The sequence below is a fragment of the Alexandromys fortis genome, unplaced genomic scaffold (genome assembly GCF_014885135.2).
Source record: "Alexandromys fortis isolate MF-2015 unplaced genomic scaffold, M_Fortis_MF-2015_v1.1 scaffold_23, whole genome shotgun sequence".
NCBI classification, from domain to species: domain Eukaryota; kingdom Metazoa; phylum Chordata; class Mammalia; order Rodentia; family Cricetidae; genus Alexandromys; species Alexandromys fortis.
In genome coordinates this window covers 8,065,341-8,091,804 of record NW_026067907.1, presented here as the reverse complement: position 1 = coordinate 8,091,804, position 26,464 = coordinate 8,065,341, and the positions used below count along the sequence as shown (strand labels likewise).

Below are 26,464 nucleotides of genomic sequence, written 5' to 3'. Positions count from 1 at the left end.
TCTGGGTACCAGGGAGTAGGTTGGTGTGGGGCCCTTGCTGTCCTCACACTGTGTCTACCTGCAGCCACTGTCTGGGGTGAGGCGAGAGAGTTACCCATTTCCTTGGTCTGGCATTCTTGATCCGCTCTGGGGCCTTGTTCACATGACATAATTTTATTACTTTTCTTTTACTGAAAATAGATTCTTTTCATCCATCACATTCTAATTATGGTTTCTCCTCCCTCTACTCCTCCCAGTAACCCCATCTCTCCTCCCTTCAGGGTCCACACCCTTTCTGTCTCTCCTTAGAAAACAAACAATAATAATAAAATAATATAAATAATAAATATAAAATAATAAAATAAGATGGATCAAAAACAAATTGGAATAGGACAAAACAACCAAACAAAAGAGCCAAAGAAAAAGCATAAGAAACACTTATAGACACAGAGACACGTGTTCACACACATAGGACAAACACTTATAGACACAGACACACGCGTGTTCACATTCATAGGAAAAACACTTATAGGCACAGACACACGTGTTCACACACATAGGAAAAACACTTATAGACACAGAGACACGTGTGTTCACACACATAGGAATCCCACAGAAACTAAATATCAGAGGCTATAATATATAAGCAGAAGACCTGTATAGTTTTTTTTAATACCTTTACTTAACATTATGAGACAAAGAACCTCCAGTTGTGTGGTTGGGTGTTGGGGGCTGCGGACCCCCAGACCCTGAATTTCCTGTAAACAACTTGCTTGCAGCTGCTCTGAGCAAAACAGCTCATTTTCCTGGGTTTGCAGCTGCTCTGAGCACGAGACCCTGAGGCAGGGGAGTGGGTTCTGGTGGCTGCAGCTGAATGATCCCGAGAGCTGGGGCGTGGTCAGAGCACTATATAAGCTGTCCCTGAACACAATAAAGTGGGCATTCCTGGCATTATTGTTTCAAGCATGACCCGTGTACCCGTTTCTCTGTCTGTGTGTGTCTTTGTGTGTTTAAATCTCCAGGCCCCTTTCACGGCTCGCTAATGCAAACCGCCTCATAGTGCAGGCATCACACTAACTACAGGCGTAGTACCGTAGTACACGTAGTAGCGCGGACTTTACAGCTGGGTTTGCTTCCTGCTCGCCATTTACTACTGGGCATGCGACCTACCCTTAAGAGTGGTTTATTTCCCCTGTAAGACTCCGTTTGAAAAGCCGATCTTTCATTTGTCCGTGGCTATCCATGGGAGATAGCTTCTGGATGACTGCGGGTGTGTCCATCTCTGTGAGCTCTAGGGCTCCCTCTGGTGCAGACCATATGGGCCCTGTGTGTGCTGCCGCAGTCTCTGGGTCTGTGTGTGCCCCAGCCAGAAGGCTTTCATTCCTTGGTGCCCTCCATCACCACTGTCTCTTCCACTCTTTCTGCCTCCTCGTCCTCAGATCTCCCTGAACCCTGATGAGAGGGACTGATGGAGATGTCCCTTTTAGGGGTGGATGTTCCAAGGTCTCGCACCCTCTGCACATTGCCCAGATGGGGGTCTCTGTATTGTTCCCATCTGCTGCTGGAGGAAACTTCTCAGATGATGGCCGATCGAGGCATTGGTCTGCTGCCCTGGCCTCTGGGTTCCCAGGGAGTCCGGGTCCCATGTGCTCCCAGTCCCTGTGGCTTTTGTACACCAGTAGAAGGAACGACAGCTACTGTCACCATCAGCAAAAGTGCCGTTCTAAATCGTGTTGTAAAGTCTATTTCTGCAAGTCCGGAACACAGAGTGTGGCGCTGTGTCCGCCAGTCCTCAGCCAGAAACTCTATGGGTTCCATCACCCTGAATTAAAAAAAATCAAACAAGTTTAGCATGCACACATTCTTCCAAAACAATAATAAGAGCACGTTGTGAAAATAACAAGGCTTCCATTGTTGCCCAAGCGGTACCATTATTGGTCAGCGCGGTCCCTGAAAGGTGCTGTTCAATTGCTCACCAGCAGGGGGCGGGCTGCTCATAGCGTAAGCCCGCAGCCTGAGCGGCTTGACTTTGTATGCTGGGAGGATAGCCGGTTTGGTCACTGTCATGAGGCGCAGGATTACAGTGTGGAAGGAAGAATTTAAAAACTGGCACTCACTGGAAGAGAACCACACTGACGCGTGTCAAGTATCTTCTCAGCAATATGTGGCTTCGACTTTTTCTAAAGAGTAAATTTCAGTTTCACTTTTAGGATTTACTCTCTAGCCGAGGATTATAAATAAATCTCCTAAAACAGGAAAGAGAGCCCTTGTGTCCCTGCTTCTGATAGTTTATGTGTACATTGTCGTGTCCCCAGCCACTATTTGAGCTGGGAAAGCCACAGATTTGCTTTCAAACACGTCATGGGGAGGAGGGGAGTGCTTCAATTGGTCTGTATTCTTTTTTTTTTAAATATTTATTTATTTATTATGTATACAATATTCTGTCTGTGTGTATGTCTGCAGGCCAGAAGAGGGCACCAGACCTCATTACAGATGGTTGTGAGCCACCATGTGGTGGCTGGGAATTGAACTCAGGACCTTTGGAAGAGCAGGCAATGCTCTTAACCACTGAGCCATCTCTCCAGCCCCTGGTCTGTATTCTTAAGAGGACTCGAGACCCATCAAGGCTCCGTCGGTCTTCACCATCAGTGCAAATTCTCCGTCTTGATATTCCTGTCTCTATGGCCTAGAGATGAGGGTGGCAGTGTCAACAGGGCAGCCGAACGAGAAAATACCAACAGTCTTCATGTGACATGCTGACTCCACGCTCAGCTCCGTGTCTCTCATTTCCTCACAGGGTCCCCGTGGTGTCCTTCTCACACTTCCTCAGATGGGTGGAGGCTGGGTCTTCTGCCCAAGGGCATAGCAAAGAGCGGCCTTAGGCTGAAAGCCAGGCAGGACACTTCCATGGCTCTGCTCCTGGCCACATCTCATGATGCACACGCTCCAGTCCGTTCACAGGCAGATCCCCAGGACTGCATACAAAAGATCTATCCCTCCTGGAGTCATAGGTTGTCGAACACGCAGACACTCGGCTTTGCTGGGGCAGTTTGACTCTCTGCCTCTTCCTATACATATATAGATAGATGCATGGAAAGAAAGAAATGTATAGAAAGAGGTATATACAGAAAGATGTATGTGTGGAGACGTATCCATGTGCCTTAGAAGACACTGTGTAGGAAAAGACAGTTCTCCCATATCCATCCCCACCTAGGGTGGGTTCCCCTGGAGTGTGCACATGCATGCACTTCCTTCCTAGGTGGGTTCCCCTGGAGTTCTAGCCCACGAGCTGACTCGTCACGTGCCCTCTGGGAGCCACACTATGTATTCTGTGTGGCTCTGTGACAGTGCTGAGTCACAGACAGTCCGCTCCTAGCAATGTAATGCGAGTCCTTGCCTTACAGCTTGGTGAGTAGGGCTACGCTGGGGTGGGGGCGGGGGCGCTTACCCTCCCCACAGTGCTATTTCCCCAGGCCCAAAAGTGCACTCCTGAGGAGGAACTGTGGCACCCACCCCCAAGCCTCTTGCTCCTCAAACCCGAGGGGCATTGTTTAAGGATTTCGCTTTCTGTACCCCGCCGCATGCCCACTGCATGCAAACTTCAAGAGAGCGAGCATGCGCACCTGCATTGTCTAAATGCTCCCAGCATTTAGAGACCCTTCCAGAAGGGTTGTAGCAATGGCATTAAGATGTTGGTTCAGGATGCAAAGCAGAAATGTGTCGGTCTCTGTGCAAATTCCCCAGACGTGCTAGCACATGCATGGGAACTTTCCTCCGTGTCATGTGACCATCAGCAGAGGCTCCTCCTGGACCGGGGTGGGAAGGACAAAACCCTTCAGGCCCTTCTGTGTGACTTTTGCTAAAGAGAAAGATCACCTATGGTAGGTACCACAGGACAACCGGGGAAGGTAAAGAAGAGGTGCTGGTGGAAGATTTCTGAAGGTCAGGCCGAGTCGAGAGCCGAGTGATGGCAAGTGGCGGGAACACGCAAGGGCTGTCACTGTTCTAGCATCCAAGGAAGTAGGCAGATACAACCTAGAGCCAGGGTGAGTATCAGAACTTTCCATATTTGTGATCCTGGAGAAACTCTCTGTCCATTTAAAACTAGGATGAGCATCTACTTTGTTTCGTCAGTCAAACCCTTCACAATGTATTCTCTCAGCCAATAGGGTTTCTGTGGCAGAGTGCCAGAGACTGCACGGCTTACACACAACACAGACTTATTCCTCAGAGATCCAGGGATTAGGGTCAGGCTCTAGCCCAGCTGGGGTCTGGTGAGCACCCTCTGCCAGGTTGCAGACCGCTGCCAGGTTGCCGTTCTCACACAATAGAAAGTGAGCAAAGAGAGCTGCCTGGCCCTCTAGGAGGGGACAGTCCCACTCATGAGAGACACCTCAAAGCCCCCCCCCCAAACACCATCCTGCTGTGACTTCGGGAGTTTTGCAGGCAGCATCTATAAGGGAAGAGGTAAAACCATCAACCTGTGAAAGAGAAAACACTAGAAGCTGCTCGTAGCTTTCCTTTTCCCTCTCATCCCAAGAGTCAGAACCTTCTTGGTCATTCCCGTTCCTCGTTCCTCTGAACCAACTGGTACACCCAGTAACGCAATTCACACTAGCATGCAAATGGTCACCCAGGCATAGTCTGTTATCCTGTTGCACCATGCTAATAAGAAGACAGTTGGCAGGTCCCCTTGGGGAGATGGCAGGTCCGCTTGCAGGGAAATCCTCAAGGGTACTTGGTCGACCTTGAAGTCACACACACTATATCCTATGGATCCTAGGATCAGAAATCGGTATTTTAACCGAAAAAAAGATAGATTTTTCTTGTTTTTTTTGTTTGTTTGTTTGTTTGTTTGTTTTTGCACATTATTGTAAATTGGCAGTGCAGTCTCTGGAAGACATACCCTGGCCCATCTGAGGCTGAGCACATACCCCTCGTCATAGTAAACATTTTCCTCGCCTGTCTTAATCTAGCTATACACAGTAAAGCCCGCACATGTGGGCACACACCCTAAGCCGGAGACTTCAATGCTGGGGTGTCGCTCCAGGGAGTCGTGCCAGGTAAGCCCAGAGCCTCGGCATAAGCCGGTTCATCTCCATATCTCTAAGGCTGATCAGCACCACCCGTGTTCCTACACACTGTGATTAGCTAAGTCAACGAGGGGGTGCGTGCAGACTCCAGTGTGGGGACGCGGGAGACTGCCTATCCCAGGCAGATCCAAAGGCCTGAGGACTCATCTCTAAGCGACACGGGGAGATGCTGGAGGTGCCTGTGTTTGCTTTTTAATCGGCATGCAAAGCAGTGGATTTCATCATAGCATTTTCCCACAGTCTGCTTTTTGATCCCTCACCTCCCCCGCCCCTCCCCCATCCTTGCTGCCCTGCCCCTTTTCAGCCCAGCAGCTCGCTCGCGCGCTCTCTCTCTCTCTCTCTCTCTCTCTCTCTCTCTCTCTCTCTCTCTCTCTCTCTCTGCTGTCATATCTCCTGTCTTAGCACCCTCCCTGCCCCGCCCCCCCCAGGACCTCTCTACTGCCTACACTCATATGCCGTGTCCTGAGTTCTTCTCCAGCCTGGCCCTTTTGGAGATCCATGTACCTCTTGTGTTTGAACCTCTTTCTGTAGGCTCTGGAAATTCTCCCAAAACTTAATTGAATATATTGTCTCTGCCGTTGCCTCAGCCCCTTTGTCTATGCTTTGGACTCTTCGGTTTGGTCTCTGGAACGTGTCCCAGATTCCTCACACGTTTTAGCCGTGTTCATATTTTTTCTTTATATACACCTAGCTGTGTTACTGTCTGGACTTTGTTCTCTCTCTCTTCTCTCTCTCTCTCTCTCTCTCTCTCTCTCTCTCTCTCTCTCTCTCTCTCTCTCTCTTCTCCCATACGGTCTTGTCTATTGACGATGCTTTGTTTATTCGATAGATTACTTCTTTCATTTCCAGAACTTTTATTTGCTATTTTATCAGTGTCTCAATCCCCTCCTGAATTTTTCTTCAACTGTGCTGGCTTAACACAAGCCAGAGTTATCTAAGGGGAGGAAATGACAACTGAGAAAATGCCTCCATAAGATTGGAGTGTCGGCAAGCCCGTGGGGGTACTGTCTTAATTAGTGATTGATGTATGATTAAGGAATGAATAATGCTCCCCCAGGGATCAGGACCACCCCTGGGCAGGTGATACTAGGTTCTAGAAGAAAACAGGCTGTGCCAGCCATGAGGAGCAAAGCCAGTAAGAAGCACCCTCCATGGCCTCTGCATCAGCTCCTACCTCTAGGCTCCTACCCTGTTTGAGGTTTTGGTTTGATTTTGGTTTTTTGAGACAGGGTTTCTCTGTGTAGCTGTAACTGTCATAGAACTCACTCTTGTAGACCACACTGGCCTCAAACTCACAGAGTTTTCCTGCCTCTGCCTCCCAGGTGCTGGGATTAAAGGAGTGCGCCACCACCACCTGGCTTTGAGTTCTCGTCCTGACTTTCCTCAGTGGTAGACTGTGATACGAAGCTGAGAGCTGACATTCCTACCCAAGCTGCTTCTGGTCTTTTATCACAGCAATGGAAATCCTAACTAAGACATCAGGGTTTTTAATTCTTCCTCCAAGTTGCTAAAGGTTTCATGCCATGCACTTTGGTGGCTTCCTTGTCTGTGTCTGAACAGATGACCTTGCTTCATTTTTCTGCTTATTGGGTTCTCCATATGGTGAGTGATCCTTTTTAAAACTGTGAGCCAGGCATGGTGACATGCACCTTTTGTCCAAAGGGAGACAGAAGCAGGCGGATATCTGAGTTCAAGGTCACCCTGGTCTACAAAGCGAGTTCCAGGACAGCCAGGACTACACAGAGAAATCCTGTCTTGGAAAAAAAAAAGTCAGTCAATCAATCAGTCAATCAATAACCTGGGGGACCAGTGAGAGGGCTTGGCAGGAAAAGGTGTTTGCCACCAACCTGAAGCCCTTAGGTCAACCTTTAGAACCCCTGCAGTGGCCAAAGAGAACTGCTTCCTGTGAGCTGGCCTGTGTCCTCCACACGTGTGCAATGGCACACTCACATGCACGTGTGCTACCGCCTCCGTGTCTGTGGGCGTTGGGACCCTGTGGATGAGTCATGATGGGTGTTGTCTCATTTTGGTCTCTTGATTATATTCTGTGTATCCCTTGTGGTGGCTATGTTCTCCAGTTTTAACTCCCTCCTCCCTTTCCCCGCCCTTGTTTGTTTTCCATGCGAGTCCTCAGGAAGTTTCCTCATGAGGAATTTTGTTTTCTGCTACTTTGAGGGGAGTGTATGAACCATGGTATCTGGCGGCCTCTCTGATGAGTCACGGGCAGTCCTGGGGTTGAAGAGCAGGAGGTTACTCTGCGAGTTCTGCTTGTGCCCCAGTAATTTTCGGGCGCTGGCATTGGGGTGGAGATGATTGTAGTGTATAGATTTTCATTCATTTATTTATTTTATAGCTAAGGGTTATCAGTGTTTATTGTGTGAAATAGGGAACCTAGCATGGAGGCACACACGTTTAAACCCAGAACTCAAGAAGCAGACACAGACAGATCTCTGAATTCCAAGCCAGTCTGGTGTGCAAGGCAAGTTCCAGGGCAGCCAGGGTTACAGAGAAACCCTGTCTGGAAGAGAAACAAGGGTGTAATGGTGAACCAGTGTTGGCAGCCTGCAGGTCCAGACACAGCTCCATCCCACATCCCACATTTCGCAGCATCCCCAGGAGTTCTTTGCAGACAGAATCTGTAGTGATGTAGGATTCTTGATTTCAGCGCAGAAGAGAATTCCAGGAGGAGTCAGTATCACGCAGGATCGGAGTTTAAGGGGAAGAAAGTTTCACAGAGACTCCAGCTCTGGGGTTAGTAGGCAGCGGGGGGGGGGGGGGGGGGGGGGGGGGGGGGGGGGGGGGGGGGGGGGGGGGGGGGGGAGAGCACAGGTCCAGCCAGTCCAGCCAGCGTGGGCTCTGCCGGAGCCAGGTCTGCAGGGCAGCCTTGTGTTCTGTTTACAGTGGCTTCTGAAGTTACACCTCAAAGGCTGCTAAGGAGCCTTTCCTTCTCATTAGAAGAGACCCTGGGCTGCTTCCAGGCTGGCTTGCATTACAGCTGATAGGTAGAAGCCCAGGTCACTCAGGGTGCAGGGGAGGCTAAGACTGCTCCTCTGTAAACAAAGCCTTGTGTGTAGATTCCCAGGAAATATCCGGGGAAGGAGGAAGGCTGTCCTTGTCGGTCATGCAGGCTCAGGCCTGGTTCATTGTGAAATGAAAAGGAAACAGTCTGCACATTAGAAAATACCTCTGCAACAGCCATTGCAGTACATTGAGCTCCAGAGAGACAGCGCCGGGGCAAGCGAGGCCGGACGGGCACTGGGCGACTCTGTGCCTCGCGGACGAAAATCAACTAAACATGGGCAAAGGAGATCCTAAGAAGCCGAGAGGCAAAATGTCCTCGTATGCATTCTTTGTGCAAACCTGCCGGGAGGAACACAAGAAGAAGCACCCGGATGCTTCGGTCAATTTCTCAGAGTTCTCCAAGAAGTGCTCAGAAAGGTGGAAGACCATGTTTGCTAAAGAAAAGGGGAACTTTGAAGACATGGCCAAGGCTGACAAGGCTCGTTACGAAAGAGAAATGAAAACCTACATCCCCCCCAAAGGGGAGACCAAAAAGAAGTTCAAGGACCCCAATGCACCCAAGAGGCCTCCTTCGGCCTTCTTCTTGTTCTGTTCTGAGTATCGCCCCAAAATCAAAGGAGAACACCCTGGCTTATCCATTGGTGATGTTGCAAAGAAACTGGGAGAGATGTGGAACAACACTGCTGCAGATGACAAGCAGCCCGTCGGAAAGAAGGCTGCCAAGCTGAAGGAGAAGTACGAACAGGATATTGCTGCTTACAGAGCTAAATGAAAACCCGATGCAGTGAAAAAGGGGGTGGTCAAGGCTTTTGGAAAAGAGCAAGAAAAAGAAGGAAGAGGAAGATGATGAGGAAGACGAAGAGGATGAAGATGAGGAAGAAGATGATGATGATGAATAAGTTGGTTCTAGCGCAGTTTTTTTTTCTTGTCTATAAAGCATTTAACCCCCCTGTACACAACTCACTCCTTTTAAAGAAAAAAAAACTGAAATGTAAGGCTGTGTAAGATTTGTTTTTAAACTGTACAGTGTCGTTTTTTGTATAGTTAACACACTACTGAATGTGTCCTAGTGGTATTTTCAATAGCCACTAACCTTGCCTGGTACCGTCTGGGGGTTGTAAATTGGCATGGAAATTTAAAGCAGGTTCTTGTTGGTGCACAGCACAAATTAGTTATATATGGGGATGGTAGTTTTTTTTTTGTTTTGTTTTGTTTTGGTTTTGGTTTTTTTTCATCTTCAGCTGTCTCTGATGCAGCTTATACGAAGATAATTGTTGTTCTGTTAACTGAATACCACTCTGTAATTGCAAAAAAAATTGCAGCTGTTTTGTTGACATTCTGAATGCTTCTAAGTAAATACAATTTTTTATTAGTAAAAAAAATAAAAAAGAAAATACCTCTGCACACAAGGAGCGTGTCTGTCAGCAGCCTCCACCAGTGTCCCTTGTGCTGCTTGTGCCCCGGGTTCAGCCCTCAGCCCTCCAGTGTCCCTTCATTTTCTCACCTTTCCGTTCTGCTTTGGACCACGAAAAGAGATTGTGTGTGGTATGTGTATGTGTGTGTGGTGTGGTGTGTGGTGTGGTGTGTGGTGTGGTGTGTGGTGTCTGTTTGTGTGGTGTGTTTGTGTGTGTGCTGTGTGTGTGTTTGTATGTGTGTGCTGTGTGTGTGTTTGTGTGTGGTTTGTATGTAGTGTCTGTGTGATGTATGTATGGTGTGTAGAGGTTAAACAGAAGAGGTGACCGCTGAATGAGAGAGCAAGCATCGCAGTTGGAGACACGCAGTAGACTGTTGCTGTAGAAATGTAAAATAAGGAAGACATTTGTAGATGAGCCTTGGCGTACTGCAAATGCAGGTGGCGAGGCAGGCCCTGTGGTACAGCTGCCTAGCCCTCTGTCCATCCGTGCATCTGCCAGTGAGGTGCATCTTCTAGTTTGTCATCCGCATTTTTTTTAAGATTTACTTATTTACTTTACTTTGTGTATGAATGTTTTGCGTGCACATATGTATGGGTACTACATGCATTTTTGGTACTGGAGAGGCCAGAAGAAGGTGTTGGATCCTCTGGAACTGGAGTTATGTTTCTGAGCCACAGCTTGGGTACAGGGAATGAACCAGGGCCCGCTGATGCTCTAAACCACTGAGCCGTTTCTCTAGCCCTGAGTCTTTACAGTGCATCTAGGAGGAGCAAATTAGACAAATGGTATAGACATGGCAAGGGGCAGTGCCTCGTCCTGCTGAGAAATCGAAGCTGGTTCTTGCCTTGGTTTTTCATGCTTGTGTTTCTCAGACATCAGATAATTCGTGTGTGTATTTTGAGGTGGAAGTTTTTGGAGCGTCTTTACATGTCAATCACAGTCTTACATCAGGAATAAGAAATTAGGAACTTCATTGTAATCTTGCTTTGTACATTTTAAGACTATTTGGTACTTTAACTTGTTCAGTGTGGATAAATATATTTAATATACAATAAGAAACACATAACAGTTCCCTCTTTAAAAGGAATCACAGGGAGTTTATTCTGAGGTAAGCGTAAGTAGCCAAGGCTAGCAATGGCGATCCTGGGTGTGTCAATTAGCCAAGGCTAGCAATGGCGATCCTGGGTGTGTCAATTAGCCAAGGCTAGCAATGGCGATCCTGGGTGTGTCAGTTAGCCAAGGCTAGCAATGGCGATCCTGGGTGCGCTCAATGACCTGTGCTGCTATGGGCAAGGTTACGTGTACTTTTCTAGTCACGGAACAAAAGTATGGCATAGTGGTATACCCCCGTGATCCCAGGAGAGGAAGGAGAATCGGGGGTACAAGCAGTGTCAGTTACACAGTGAGTTTGAAGCCAGTGTAGACTACATGAGACCCTGTCTTAAAACAAGAGAAAACTAATATAAGTGATGAGCCAACGCATCTACCAGACATGTGGGTAGGAACACGTGGGAAATCTCTGCCACCATTTTCAAATGCTAGCTCACAGCATGCTTAGCTCTGGACTTGATACACTGTAGTCTGCTCAGAACATATTCTGGAGGTTTATCATGTTGTGGAGTGCCAATCCACAAGGAAAAGTCCACGGACTCAATTTAAATTATAATTAAATGAATTTATGAATTACTGCTGGCCATACAGAAGAAGCTGGAAGAAGGGGTTTAAACAGTGGACAACACAGTCATCTCATTCTGTGGCATACACAGCTTCATTCCCCCAGCTAGTGGGGAGCCCCCCCCATTTACAGAGAGACAACTGGGTTTGTATAAGTGGGAGCAAACGGCCGTTTTTACAACCCTGGGGAGGGAGAAGGGGAGGGAGCAAGGAGCCAGAGTTGCCAGGAACTTATCTTTTAGGGGGTTAGAATGGGTGCCTAGCTCAAAACGGAGTTTGAGCTATCACAGTCAAATAGTCAAAGCTGGACCAGATACAGCGGCCGGTGATAAGTGGCTATCAAGAAGACTGGCTGCAGCCCACGCTCATTTTGTCTCTGAACCTGCAATATTCTGTCTTTTTATAATCGAGACATTTTGGTTGGCCAATCAGCCTGCAGAATCTTTACTACCAGTGTGACTTCTTCGGAGAACTTAAATTCATATGTCTATTGCCAATTACATAGACTATGAAACTGTATATACAGCCTAATTTTCACAGCATAACATATAAAGCAAACACACAGTCCCACCACCTGCTCCGGGAAACACAGGTTCCCACTCTCTCTGAGAGCCTCAGACAGCTAAGGGAAGATTTACTTTGTTATCTCTGAAGAGATAAAGTCAATCATGGCGTTGAGTGCTGGTGTTCGGCCTCCTCCCTCCTTTCTCCATCTTTGTTCGGTCCAGGCCCTGAGCTCATGGGATCACATTATCCACATTCAGCATGGGTCTTCCGTCCGAGGCTAAGCCTCCATGAACGCACCCTCATATAAATATGCAGAGCTGTTATTTCCTAGGTGATCCTAATGCCAGTCAAGTTGGCAGTGAGAAGCAGCCACCCTAAACCTCCTAATCACCGGGCCTCAAGACCACATGTGTGTCCGACAGACTGAAGCCACATGTGTTAAAGTCAAAATGCAGGTCTGAGGGCCAGATCTTGAAATGGTCCTCATCATGTCTGCGCATCTGCTGAGGGACAGGCCCCTTTAGGGCTTAGCTCACAAGTCCAGTTGCTGTCTGCTGAAAACTTGCTAGTGAGCATCTGTGCGTGGGGCTGGCAACATCAGGCCTCCAAGGCTGTTGAGTTTAGTCAGCATTAAAGCTACTGAGTAGCCCTGGGAATGCTTTTTTTTTTTAAAGATAGCTCTATCTATCTATTTATCTATTTATTTTTATGTGTACAGTGTTCTACCTCATACCAGAAGAGGGCACCAGATCTCACCATAGATGGTTGTAAGGCACTATAGATGGTTGTGGGAATTGAACTCAGGACCTCTGGAAGAGCAGCCAATGCTCTTAACCTCTGAGCTATCTCTCCAGCCCAAGGGGAATATTTTCTAATCATTATTACAAGTTAATAAAATGACTTGAATGTTTGTATTAAAGCAAAGAGATGGGTAGGTAGGTAGGTGGATGGATGGATGGATGGATGGATGGATGGATGGATGGACGGACGGATGGATAGATACGTAAATAGACAAATAGATGCCATAGTGGACACAGTGAAGGGACTCTATTTGGATTACCATTTTGAAATACAGTCCTAGATCACAACACCCTTCTACTAAATCTAAAAATGATTTATTCTTGCTCTACGTTCTTGCTCTTGCTGGTACTTGATGTTAGCAGATGGTATCATAGTGTCTGAACCAGGCAGGAGCAGAAGGAAGCACCCGTCTGGAGCTGCTCCTTTGGGGCCCCTTCTCTAGCTGAGGGGGTCTTAGTCAGTTTTCAACCGCATTAGGTTGTCAACATACAACTGTTGGGGGTGGGGAAGGCAGCCAGCCCGTGGTCTAGTACTTGATAGCATGAATGGTGGTGCCAAGTGCACCATGGCTTTTACTACGCCATAGATCCTGGAGGAATTTACATCATCAGCCAACAGCACGAGTCCGACGCCCATCTTAGAACTTAGGGAAACGAACCTCCAGCTCTCGGTGCCCCGTGTTTTATTTCCACCTGAGAGGACTCTCAGAGGGGATGAGCAGTTCTTGTCCAAGTCTTCCATCTGCCTGAGCTGAGCCCAGGCAGCTCTTTCCAGAGCCCAGGGTCCTCATCTCTGCTGTCAGCAACGCCGGAAGTCTGCCTCTCTGTCCTCACCATGTTCTCTCTGCTGTGCCTTCTGGGATAGCAGCAGAGCCCCCCACTTTCCAGGGGCAGGAAGTAAGGGGAAGAGATGCAGAAGGGAGTTAAAAGTGAAGACTGTAGATTCACGAGAATCTCCCACTTCCCAGTGTCCGCTCACTGTCTGTGCCTTGAATGCTCTGAAAGGGCAGCTAGTGTGTTCACACACAACAAAGGGTCTAACGAGAGGTGTGTGAAGCGTTAATCACGTGCTTACATATTAACCACATTCCAGGTATCATGTATTACAGTCACATAAAATTCTCAGACTGCAGTACTCCATTACAACTGCGCAATCTTTTCTTAGCCCATAAGCATATGCCATGTGCCAAGAACACAGTGCCCACACTTGCCCAGTGGTTGTACGGCCCTTGTCAAACAAGTTCATATCTAAGCTTCTTGCCTGAAGGCACTTCCATCTCTGAGAAATATCTGCACCAGCCCTTCAAGGAATGTAGACTTAAATCCCAGCGATAAAGACCCACATTTAAATTCCTTTCGTCTCTCCCAATCCAGGCCTACCGAGTGGACAAAAGGGCTGCTGAGCAAGCTCGCTGGGAGGAGGCCTCCAAAGAAACCATCAAGAAAACCACTAAGCCTTGTCCTCGCTGCAATGTGCCAGTGGAAAAAAATGGTGAGTGTGAGCCAAGAGGAGAGCCAGGCCTGCCTGCACCCTCTGTGCAAGATGGCCTGTGGGGGCAGGGCAGTCGGGCTTGGGGGAGGGTCCACAGCTTGAGGCTGGCTGGGTAGAGTGGGAGTGGGTCAGGTCTTCTTCAGCATGGAATTGCTTAACCTCCTAAACCCGAACCCCACTACAACTACCCCAGCGTCTTTCTGGAGATTTGGGCTGCTCTCATAGCTGATATACTTTAGGAGGCAGGAGACAAAGGCAGTGTCCTAGGTGTTTTCTAGGGGATGAAATTCCATCCTTGGACCGGGAGCTGTGGTGGTAAATGAAACTTTCTGGTGAGGTGGTGGCCAGCAGTGGGTGACACTGAGTGCACCAGGACTCATTCCAATGTCAGTGGAGAGAGAAGACACACAAGGTACGCCAGTGCCCCTTCTTAATGACATCAGACGCTTGGCATCTTCTCACAACAACAGAGTCCCCCATAGGCCCCCAGAGCCCAGACTGAGGGACCAGGAGCACCGCCACATCAACTGCATTGCTCAGGTGATGGCAGCTACACCTCCCCTTGTGGATAATAATAACAGAAGGCGCACCCAGTAACTGCTTGTCCAAGTCCTCTGGCAGGATAGAGCATCTGCTCCGGCCAGCATTTCCAGTGCACATCAACACGTTAAAGCACGTCAGATCTTATTTGGTACAGAACAGGGGTAGATTTCTTCAATCGGCTTTTTCTCAGACTCTTCTGGCTGTGAACACCCTCTCCCTGCCCTGCATACATGCCCCATCACTCCTGGTAATATCCCTGAAGGCTGGGGCTCCCTTCAGTTCTCGGGTCCCTTCTGCAAGGGAGGCAGTGCCTTAAATGGCACTCGTGCCCAGCTCCCCCATTCAGATGCCAACATTACTGGACTTTGGAAAGGGACTTTTTCTTCTGCCTCCCAGCAAATCTTCTGTGACTTTCAAGAATCCTAAACGACGATTTGAACATATCTCTGAAGGAAATGAAATGAGAACAGGGCAAGTTCTTCTAGAATGTTCCACCTCGCAGTCAGCAGACAAAACCATGCACGTTCATGCTCGAATGGTTCCTCTTCGCTGACCTTCTCTAGTCCAGGTGTTGTCTCACCTGAAGGACTGTCCCTTCCTGACTCGTGCAGTCATATCCCTAGCCTCATTAAATCTGGAACCTCATCGCTGTGGAGAACCCCAGAGCCCTTAGACTGAACGGTGCACCCTTCCCACTCCTACATTCATGAGTCAGAGGGCTTGGCTCTCCAAGAGAGTGGGGTTCAGCTCAACTCTGCCATGATCTGTCTCTGCTGGCCATGTCCTCAAAGTACAGATTGGATTGCCCTTGAGCATGAAGAGGAACTGCCAAGTATGCTTTTCAAACTACAGACTCCTGGGCTTCCATCCAGACCTGAGGACCTATGTTTTAAAGTTCATAACAAGGTCTTGCAAGAAGCTCTAGGGCTACATTGGCAAACAAGCATCCTTCAGGGCACATTGGCAAGCATCCTTCAGGGCATATAGCTCTGTGCAATATTTCTCCTGCCCTAGTCCACAGCAAGAATACGTCATGCAGAGGACGTTGAGAAGGGGAACCAGACACCTGCATAGTTTAGGATATTGTCTTGCCTGCAGTAGGGACACAAGAGCCAAAGCAAGTTTCACACCCCGAGAGCCACTACTGATGCAAAACATAGCTGTTCCCCCAAAGAGAAAAAGAATTTATTCTGAGCCAAACTTGAGTGGCCATGATGTAGAAACACAGATTCAAGTTGCTCGGAATGACACGTCCCGCTGTGGAAGAGGCTACATAAACTTTAGAGTCACTGAAAAGCAACGACGACAAATCAGAAATCCACACATTTACCAGATAGATTGGTGGGGACGTCATATGGGTTAGATACAGCCAAGCAGCCAGCCTTAGCTTGAGGCTCGTGAGAAGCTCGGTGAGCTAAGTTCACCTGTATGTTCTGTTCTGAAGGTTTTGTCTAACAGACACGAAGCTGTTAGACCAGGTACAGAAACCAGTGACAAGGGACTATTAAGGGGCTGAAGATAGACCAGGGCCACTTGGCGCTCAGTCTGTAGCATTCTGTCACTCCACGTTCACAAAGTAAAGTCAACAATTCTGCAGAATCAGCGGCACAGAGGCGGCCCTTTCAGGGAACACTTGTCCGTAGCACTAAGGGCATCGTTCTGGTGCCTCTGGAGGCTCCATCACACTCATCGGAGAAGCAGTTTCTCACCTCCTGCGGCACACTCTGGACTTCCCCTGTGCCTCCGCCCCTTTTCCCCTTATCATTGTCATTGTGTCACTGACTTCGGGGAGATTCCTGGGAATTGGGTCCCTTCCATTCTGCCCCCCATATCTGGTTGGCTCTAGAGGGCTCCCTGTGTGCACTGCACTGTGTCTGGAGGGCTGGAGTAGAAGCTGAGCTCTGGTCTGCTTGAGTTCCAGTCCTCATTTAGCCATTGTCACCTGAGTTTCTAGCACTGGATGCTGGTTACCCTGTCACCCTCTGGGACACAGGGGCCATCTGTTGGCCTTGTGCAAAGCTAGGATGAAGGCTGCATGGCGCGATGTCTGTGAGGGGCACGCTAGCGGGACTTCTCAGCAAGTGCTGCCCAGCATCAGTCTTGTTCTGATCAGACAGGGATCTTTGGTGAGTGGGTCTCACAGCATCTATGTGGCCGAGAAGATAATATATGTAGGAAGTAGGGTGGGGCTGTTGGGTATAACTTGGGATGAGAGGCTAGCAGTGGACACTGTGGCCTTCCCTTCCGCCCTGGTGACCAGCTCTTCTCCGAGGGCTGTAGGATCACGTTGCCCGTTTTTCTGGGTATTAGCGGCACCCAGGCCACCAGGTGCTGAGAGCCGGCTGGCTGCAGAATGAAAGCTAGCAGACATGTACCAAACACTTGAACCTTTAAAAAAAAACATCTTTCTCAACACCAACAAGAGTAGGCCTACTCTTCCAGGGTACCAGAGGCAGGCTTAGCTCAACCCAAGCCCCTGACTCTGAGTCCCCGATGCCTGGGAAAGGAATTCAGTTGGTGACCCCCACTGTTTATTTGCATGTTGGGAGGGCCCTGGAAGGACAATGGTTAACATGTACCTGCCAAGTGCATGAGGGTCAGTAGGGTTAAGAGACCCCACTCCAGTTCTGCCCGCCATTCCCAGACTGTGATCACATGACAGGAGAAAAAGAAAAAAGATGCAAATGGCCTTGCCAGAAGAGAGTATTAAGTGCCTACTAACGCCAGCACCTGTTGTACAGACTTGAAAAGCGCAAGCTAAAGAGGACAAAACCATTTCTCTGAGTATGCAATATCCCAGAGAAATGCAGATTTGACCCAGGCAAGGAAGTAGCGAGGACCACATGTGCAAAACAGTGGGGGTACAAACAGCACACCTGGCCTGAGCTGGAAGTGCCTTGCTTGCACAGTAGGGCCACTGTGAGAGCCAAGGGGCTTAAGCTTGATTCCCAGAAACAGGGCGGCATTCAAACGAATTACCTGATGAGATCTGCTGAGATCCAGGTCACACCACAGGCATGGAGGTGGAGCTGAGAAGCCAAGTAAGTGACTCACCAGTATAGATGGTTTCCAGCAGGGTCATTTCTTAGAAATAGGCTACAAGTGGGAGGCACTCACTCATGGCCTGTGGAGTGTTAGCCTCTGACCCCCCCCACACACACACACACAACGCACTCACTAACAATAAGTAAGTAAATACTTTTGTTAATGGAGACAGGGTTTCTCTGTGTAGCCCTGGCTGTCCTGGAACTCACTCTGTAGACCAGGCTGACCTCAAACTCTGCCTTCCGATTGCTGGGACTAAAGAATGCACTACCTGACTTAATGAGTGTGTGTGTGTGTGTGTGTGTGTGTGTGTGTGTGTGTGTGTGTGTGTTTCAAGGAAGAGTTCTTTGTGTAGCTTTGGAGCCTATCCTGGAACTTGCTTTGTAGACCTCAAACTCACAGAGATCCGCTTGCCTCTGCCTCCCAAGTGCTGGGATTAAAGATGTGCGCCTCCATAGCCTGGCTATACTTTGTTTTGTTTTGTTTCTCAAGATCAATGTGTGTATTTTTAAGAATAATATTAGTCACTGTCCTGGAATTCACTGATTTGGCTGGCCTAGGCGAAACTGGCTGGCCCCAACGATCCACCTATCACTGCCTGGGGTTACAAATCCAGGTCACCATACCTAACCCTCCTCTTAACTTGAGCTCTGGGGATTGAAGTTGAGCCTTCATGCTGCCAAGTTAGGCACTTCACCGCCTGAGCCATTTCCCCAGCTCCACGGTTACCCTCCTCAACACAGGGTAAACCTCGGTACCTCCTCCTATGGTCCCCTCCATCTTCCCCGATCATTTCAGACAGGCAAGGTCATGGCTTGCTTCTCAGATCTGTAAGGGCCTGTGGCGTGGTTGGATCTGCCAGCAGGTGGTTCGGAAGCTCCAGCTCACTGGCTCTATCCAGGGGTGGCGCTCCTGCCCACAGGCCTGCCCTGTCTTGGTTGTCAGTCTAGAGACTGAGTTCCCCGTGAGAAGAGCCACGGTCCCTTCAGGTCAATATCAGACGGCTGAGGAGCAATCATCAACTCCCCATTTCCGTTTACAGCCACGTGTCCCCTAATAATGGGACACAATTTAAGAAGTGTGTCACCAGACGTCACTCAGGGCAGACACAAGCCTAGATGCCAGTGGCCGCTCAGGAGGTTCAGGGGGCATGGGATAACTGAGGCAGCTGCAGTGAGGCGTGCTGAGAACTCCTCAGGGAACCTTCTCTGAAAGTAGGAGAACATAAGTAAAACACATGATGAGATGATTATTTCTAATAATAAAAGTGTCTTGATTCAAACCACTCATATAGCAGCTCATCCCAATTATCAAATGGTTTAGCATAGTTGTATACAGTCTACCATCATCAAATGGCACACATTGAGCCCAGCTGTATACAGTCTCCTCTTCCCCTTCATTTTTTAGTTAGCATACAAAAGAATAGGCTACATTCCGATGTTTTTAAGATTTTTTTTTATGCATATGGATGCTTTGCCTGCAGGTATGTCTGTGTATCACGGGCATGCTTGATGCCCATGGAGGGTATTGGAGCCTCTAGAACTAGAGTTACAAATGGTTATGAACTGCCACATGTGTGGTGGGGACTGAACCCAGGTCACTAGAAGAATAGCTGGTACCGCTACCCACTCGCAGGCCACTGACATCTTTGCACATATATGGACCTTGTTTGTGTTTGCTCCCATACCTCTCTCCCCCACTCCTCCCTTGCCCACTGGTCCCTTCTCCGATAATCCCCTTTCTGCCTTCATGTCATATACAGATTTATTACATATATGCATATATAAATAGACACACAAGAGAAAACCTATTATTTAGTCTCTTCCATTCCCCCCACCCCCCACCCATCACCCTATTTCCCCTGTTTTCTCCTTAGGAGCGTTCCTCCCTCCACAGAGTCCCCTTCTGCCATTTCTTCCTTCCTGTCACCAGCAGCACAGTAGGCTAGCGTCCCCATATGGGGGTGTAGTACAAACACGGACGTCAGTAGGCGACAGGAGTTTCCAGCTTGCTGTCACATGGGCCCGCCACTGTACATTGTTGACCATACTGTCGCGGACCCAAGTGCACGTCCACATTGCAGGGTCTAGCGGGAGCCAACCATGTTAACTGCCAGGAAGGGAAGAGCCTCCTGCTATAACCCTCTCTCCCCACTTCCCTCCTTCCTCCCCACAGTGGCGCCACTTCCTACAGACGAGCTATAGAGTTTCAAATGTGTAAGGATTGAAAGAAAAACAAGAAAAGAATTCTTGCATAGCATAACTTTAAGTTCATCAATTTTAGCTTTTTTCCTCAATATCCTATATGACATTTTAGAGAGACCTAAATGACATTTCAGAACACACTCTGCTATTGTATTATCCTAAGACATGGCTGTTAACATGTGCTAAAAATGGCCCTATCTTTGATGACAAGTATTTTTTAAAGCTTTTTAAGTTTTCTACTTTATTTTTCATACATCTGTGATCTTTTATAATACTTCAAACAAATCATAACCAAGTGGAAAATTTTAAATGTGTTATCCCTAGACAAATGCCTAAAGGCATAAAAATATTTTTGAGTAGAGTTAGCTGTCGTGCACAATTTCTGTTAACAAAAGTTAGTCAGTATGAGGCAATCCTTGGATATTTTGGTAGGTTAACAAGGTAACTGGTAACAGAGCCCACCTAGAGTTGAGTAACATACGAGCAAAGAAATTGCTTTGCCTGGATCTCCGACAGTTCCCTTTAGTGCCCCTGCATCTCCTGGAAGACTCAGTGCCTGAGCCCAGAAGGAACCAACTGAAGGGTGGGGGTGGTGACCCCAAAGTAGAGCCCTTCATAAGGGGCTCCCTGCAGACATGGCAGCCCCTGTTCTAGGAACACTGGGGGGCTCAGCTCTACCCCTGACAGAGCTGCTTCACCTTGAGAAAGTTCTCCAGCAAAGCCATGCTCCAGCCTCAGCGTTGTCAAGATGTAACATAGGCTATGCAGGACCCTTGACAAGGTTTCATGGAAGCCAGGATGACCCAGAACACACTGGTCCTGCTCCCTCTGCTTCCTGAGTTTGGGGATCACATGTGTATCCTGGTGTTTGCAGAGCTGGGGATTGAGCCCAGGGCTCCATGCAGGATAGGCAAGCACTCTACCAGCCAGGCTCCAATCCCAGCATGGCAACGTCATACTTTGCTTCTTACCTTAAATAGAAATCTAAATACCATTCTAAATAAAAGCAATATACTATCGCAGTTCCTGCTTATACATTTTGCTGAACCAATTAACACCACATAAATATGAAAACTACGAACCCCAGTGTATCATATATTAAATTATTAAATATTTAATACGTATTTAAAAGTCAAGCATTTAATATGACTGCATCCATTAAATGAAGAATCAACAGTCTGTGGAACATGAGTCCTTTGTGTCTAAGCACACGAGAGAAGGAGGAGAACTCAAATGTGTGAAGGGGATTTGTTCTAAAGACAGAGAGCCCCACTTCCGGGTCATCATCTCATCCATCTCTCTGGGGGCTGCCCCCTGTGGTGCCTGATTGAACCCCTGGTTCAGAGTCTTTCTGCCCTTGTTGCTCGGAACTGTTCACTACAAGGGTAATTTCTGGGATGGCACGTGGGCATGTGTGCAAGGGCTCTCCTGGCGTTTGCTGCAAACCCACAGCATCTGTATTCTTTGTCCCCACAGGAGGCTGCATGCACATGAAGTGTCCGCAGCCACAGTGCAGGCTGGAATGGTGCTGGAACTGCAGCTGTGAGTGGAACCGAGCCTGCATGGGTGATCACTGGTTCGACGTGTAGAAGGATGTCACCCCGGCACTGGCCCTGGCCACAGCTTCTAACGGGAAAGATGTCGACCCCTACCCTCTTAGCCATTTTGTCTCCTCTATGCATACAAGCACATGCATACACACGCACAAACACAGGCTGCAAATTACAGATGCGACTACTAGAGCCTTTCCACGGAAACCAGCAGTGCCCGCCGGGCACCCAGCAAGAGGCTCTTTCAGGCTTCTGGCTTATGCAAATATCAGAGCTGGGAAGAGAGCACAGCCCCTTGTTTTGGATTCTCAGCCCAGCCCGAATCCAGCTGGATCATCACAGGGGCAGAGGTTTTCCAGGTTTACCTTTCTGCCTCCACTTTCACTAACTTCATGTAGACGCACGGGTGAAGCCAACAGCTTTCCGAGGCTGTCGCCACGCTCTGATTATGTTAGACTGCTGTGGATTCTCAGGAGCACACTCGAGATTTAAGGAGCAGTGCCCAGAGGGCCCTCCCCAGCAATAGTCAAAACAACTAGTTTATCCCCAAGAATCCTGTCTTTATAAGTGGTGCTGATGAGACAGGTCCGCGGCATACAAATCAGCTCATCAAGCAAGCGAGGAACTGGGAAAGCTAATTTGAGTGCCGGCTGCTTAAATCACAGGGAGGGCATCGAAGCCGAGCACACTGCCGTCGTCCGTTCAGTTGCCTGCAACCTTAGAAAGAAAGGATTTTTTTTCCTCCTGAGACTATTACAAAGTCTGCAATTGGTTTGACGTATTCCTGTTGCCACCTGGAAGCCCAGCCCATTCGTTTGGCTTCAGTGTAAACTCAATAGAGAAAGTGCCTATAAAGGGATATTCTTAGAAACAATCCCATGATGCTATTCCAACGCCAACAGCAGTGCAGGTCGGGTTTATATTTATGGAACATCTACAGAAGGGGAGAGACCTCTATGCACCTACTCCCTCCCCAGCTGCTAAGCCCCAGGCAGGGCCTTTCGCGCAGGACAATAAACACACACTAGAATATTCTTCAGGTTAATATGCATCACATTTGAATGTTAATTTTTCAAAATTTTATTTTTTCCTATTTTTTGTTTTTGAGGCACACACACAGCACATAAAAACAATAGCACTAGGTACTGTGAGCCAAATTTTTTACCGCACCATGTGCGCAGGGATGAGGTATAGTCTCTGCCTTTCCTTCTCATTTGATATTCTGGCTTCTCAGGGGGCTGAGCTGCTAGCTGAGGATCTCCTTGGCACATGAGGTCCCTTGGGACTTAAGAGACCTGGATCTTCTGAAACCAATATGAAGGTGTAACCGACAGAAACCCTTGCTGGAGAGAGAAGAGGCAGTGACCTCGGAATTTTCCAGGTCTTATACCAAGAACATCTGCTCCCCCACTCCAGGCAGCCTTACCCAGCCTCATCCACAACTCTCCCCCAGGAGCTTTCCTCCCCTTCCTCTGAGATGCTGGAACAAGACTGTGGTGTGAGGGGGTCATAACAACGTGAATGACCCCATTTAATATCAGCAATTAGAAAATCCTTCCACTCCTACACGCCCTAGGCCTGCCAGACCCCAGTCCAGAAGCCAAGGTTGCATGGAAACAATGGTGTTGGTATCTTGGAAAGTGAGGAAGATCAGCAGACCCAAGTCCACGCTTGCATCCCGGCGGCCTAGTCTCCACCCCAGCCAGGTCCTGAAGGAGTGCCGCGTGCTCACCCAGAGTGGCAAGGCCACCTGCCCTGAGCACTCAGGGTTTTTCTGCCACCCGTCACTGTTTCGTTTGCAGTATCACTCTTCCCGCCGCATCCTCCCACACCTGTGTGCTGTAATGGTTTGGGAAGCCAGGACAATGTCTCCTGTCCTGCTTGCTACAGAGACTCCCTGGAGCTCGCTGGCTCTCCAGCATGTTCCTTTTTTTCTTTCTAGTGATGGCCTATGTTTTCTTCAGAATAGAATAGTAGCTCTGAAAATAGCTTAAAGGGAAAGTATCCACAGTGTGTGAGCACGAGTCACCGCCTGTGTGTGTGAGCACGAGTCACCGCCTGTGTGTGTGAGCACGAGTCACCGCCTGTGTGAGTGAGCACGAGTCGTGGGATAGAAGTGGATGTCAGAAGAATGGAAACCTAACCTCTGCAGAGCAATCTGCCTTTTTCTGCGAAACGCATTCAGAAAGATCTGAAGGCTGTGTCCATGGTGGTACCCAGACTGTCAATAAAAGAATCCAAAGAGTGTTTGAGCTTGTCCTTGGAGATATCTCTTTAATAAATGTCGGAGATGTGGGAGAGAAGGTGGGCCACATTTCTGTTTCTTTGTGGTCTCGCATACTGCCTGGAAGCATCGCCCACTGGGGATCGTGGCCCCTTTGCTCTCCATGATTAACTTCAAGGGTTCTGTTTTTTTAATTATCTGAATTCCAGAACAAAACCTCATTCTGGAATGTGATAACTACTTTCTTGCCAGACTCACAGACTTGAACAAATAAGTGTTTACAAGAGAAACTGGGGCCTGGAGAGCCTGGAGAGCCAGGAGAGATGGCTCAGAAATTTAGAGCACTTGGTGCTTTTGCAGAGGACCGGAGTTCAGCTCCCAGCACCCAGCATGTGGGCCCACAACTGTCTGTAACTCCACCTCCAAGGAGTCCGATGACCTCTTATGATCTCTGCTGGATCCTTTAGGCATGTGCTGCACATAAACACATTCACGCAGGTACACACATGTGCATACACACACACACGCACAAATAAATAATGTATATTTTGAAGAGAAACAAGAAGAATCGTGGGACCAGGGAGGTGTCTGGGTCTAGTAAAGTGGTAACTACAAGAGCATGAGGACCCAAGTCCAATCCTCCAGAAACCACACAAAAAAAGCCAGGGGCAGCGACACACACCTGTAATGCTGGCACTGAGAGGCCAAGGCAGGAGGATCCCTGTGATGTGGGATTCCTCTTCCTATGGTGTGGACATGTTTTATTACCAGTGGTTAATAAAGAAGCTGCTTTGGCCTATGACAGGGCAGAAAACTAGGCAGAAAAACTAAACTGAATGCAGGGAGAAAGAAGGCGGAGTCAGGCAGACGTCTTGTAGCGGCTGAAGAAAGATGCCAGCCAGAACCTTAGCAGTAAACCAGAGCCTTTTCCACCATGACGGATGCAAACTCAAGCTGCGAGCCAGGACAGTCATCCCCTTCCTCCTTCTTTAAGTTGCTTTTGGCGGGTATTTTTCCCAACAATAAGAATTAACCAACACTAAGCTAGGTCCCCTCTCATCTGGGCAGACAGGGTAGACGGCAGGGACTGTTGACGTTCAGCCGGCCTCCTCCTTTATGTCTCGTCTGGAACCCCAGTTTATGGGATGGCGTTGCCCACATTCAGGTTGGGTCCTTTCCTTTAGTTTTGCAGGTCTGGAAACACCCTCACAGACACGCCCTATGGCACGCCTCCTACATGATTCCAGATCCAATCAAGTTGACAGTGACGATGGTGTCAGAGCGGAAACGTGGGCATGGCATCTTCTCAGGAACACTACTGTGGCTGTGCCTGGCTTGTCTTGGTGTGTCCTTCAGGAGCAACCTGAAGAGACCGTCTCTGGATAATCCTGGGTATCTTCCAGGCCAGCAGCATGCTAGAGACCCCACTGGAGCCAGAAGCCTGAGAGATGCTCTGAGAAAACGCACAGGTGAGATCCATTGCCCACCCAGGGCATCCACAGAGCAGAGGCTGCAGAGAAAGGCACACGCTTGTGTGAGCTCTGAGTATCGGAGCAGAGGCCCTGGCTCCACCACCCTCGTGGATGTGAGCTCTGGGGACAAAAGCAGAGTGTCCCTTGTTGGGTTATCGTCATGACTCACTGAGAGTTCCCATCAAGCAGCCACAGCTGATTAATTAATAATTATTAATACGTGAACAAGTCAGCGGGAGCCACAGGGAAAAAACAAAACCAAACCACAGTAATTACCAGGTGTGTGCACATGCTACCGTCAAAACTTCCTGACGTCATGTGAGTGGCAGGAGGTGGTGTGTGTTGTTTGAATGTGCATTCTTCATACTTCCAGAGATTTCTTTCTAAGGGTAAGTTGCTAGTTGCTCTTTCTAGCTCTGTGTGTGTGTATGTGTGTGTGTGTGTGTGTGTGTGTGTGTGTGTACAGGTGGTATCCAGAGAGTGGGCTAAGGAATTCAGATCAGGAATGGAAATAATTGAGTATAAGTAGTAAACACACATGAAAAATATGGGGGAACCAACTACCCCTTTGCCCAACCCCCTATGTCATTTCAGACAACATGGAGATATGCATAGTTTGTGTTTTGAAGGCAATCTTATCTCAGCATGTATTAATTAGTAGGTGTTCTCTAGAAGAATAGACGCACACACACATATATGTGTAAAGGGGAGTTTTTAGAATGGCTTCTAGGCTATGATCTAGCCAGTCCAACAATGGTTGTCTACAGACAGAAGAATCCAGTAGTTGTTCCATCTGCACATCTGGATGGCTCACCTGGTTTTCAGTGTACCCTGGAACCCTGAAGAAGTGGCGCTAATGGAGGAATAGACTTGCTATTGAGGGCGATAGCAAGCAGAGGAAGAGAGAGCAAGTCTACTCCTTCATGTCCTTTACATAAACTGCCAGCAGAAGGTGTGGCTCGGAGTTAAGGTGGGTCTTCCCTCCTCAGAGATCTGGATTAGAAATGGGTCTTCCCACTTCACATGATTTAATTAAGAAAAAAAATCTCTCACAGGTGCGCCCAGCCTGTGAGTTTTAGTTAATTCCAGATGTAGTCGAGCTGACAACCAAGAAGAGCCACCATACACTGTAATGCTGAACCTTCTTTGGCATCAACTGTCCAGCCGCAGCATTGGAGAGCTGCTGCTGGGCTTGACTAACCATGCAGAGTTGGTGAGGAGTGCTGTCTGGATGGTCGGCTGGACCATACGCATCAATGGCACTGTCCTGAGGGATGGGTGGTGTTCCCGGTTTGTTCTTGAGGAAACCAGTCGTCACTGTATAAAGGGGTGACTGGAACCCAGAAGACCGACTGCCATAATCCCAGTTCATAAGAGAGCTACTGAAGTACCCGTTATCAACCGCTTTCCTCCTGGTCTCCGTTCATGCTCTTCCGACTGCCCGA

General features: G+C 48.5%; 1 protein-coding gene and 1 pseudogene across 2 annotated transcripts in view; both read left to right on the top strand.

Annotated features, from left to right (window-relative positions):
* Positions 1 to 23,696, top strand: part of Prkn (parkin RBR E3 ubiquitin protein ligase) — a 1,135,485-nt gene extending 1,111,789 nt beyond the window's left edge. The window contains exons 11-12 of one of the 2 annotated variants that reach the window (XM_050135903.1): positions 13,864 to 13,981; positions 21,250 to 23,696. In XM_050135903.1, the coding sequence (XP_049991860.1) occupies positions 13,864 to 13,981; positions 21,250 to 21,362 (231 nt within the window). In that variant the 3' untranslated portion in view covers positions 21,363 to 23,696. The remainder of the gene's footprint in view (positions 1 to 13,863; positions 13,982 to 21,249) is intronic. The other variant, XM_050135902.1, reaches the window with a different exon arrangement.
* Positions 8,322 to 9,096, top strand: LOC126497722 (high mobility group protein B1-like; annotated as a pseudogene).
* Positions 23,697 to 26,464: the final 2,768 nt, after the last annotated feature.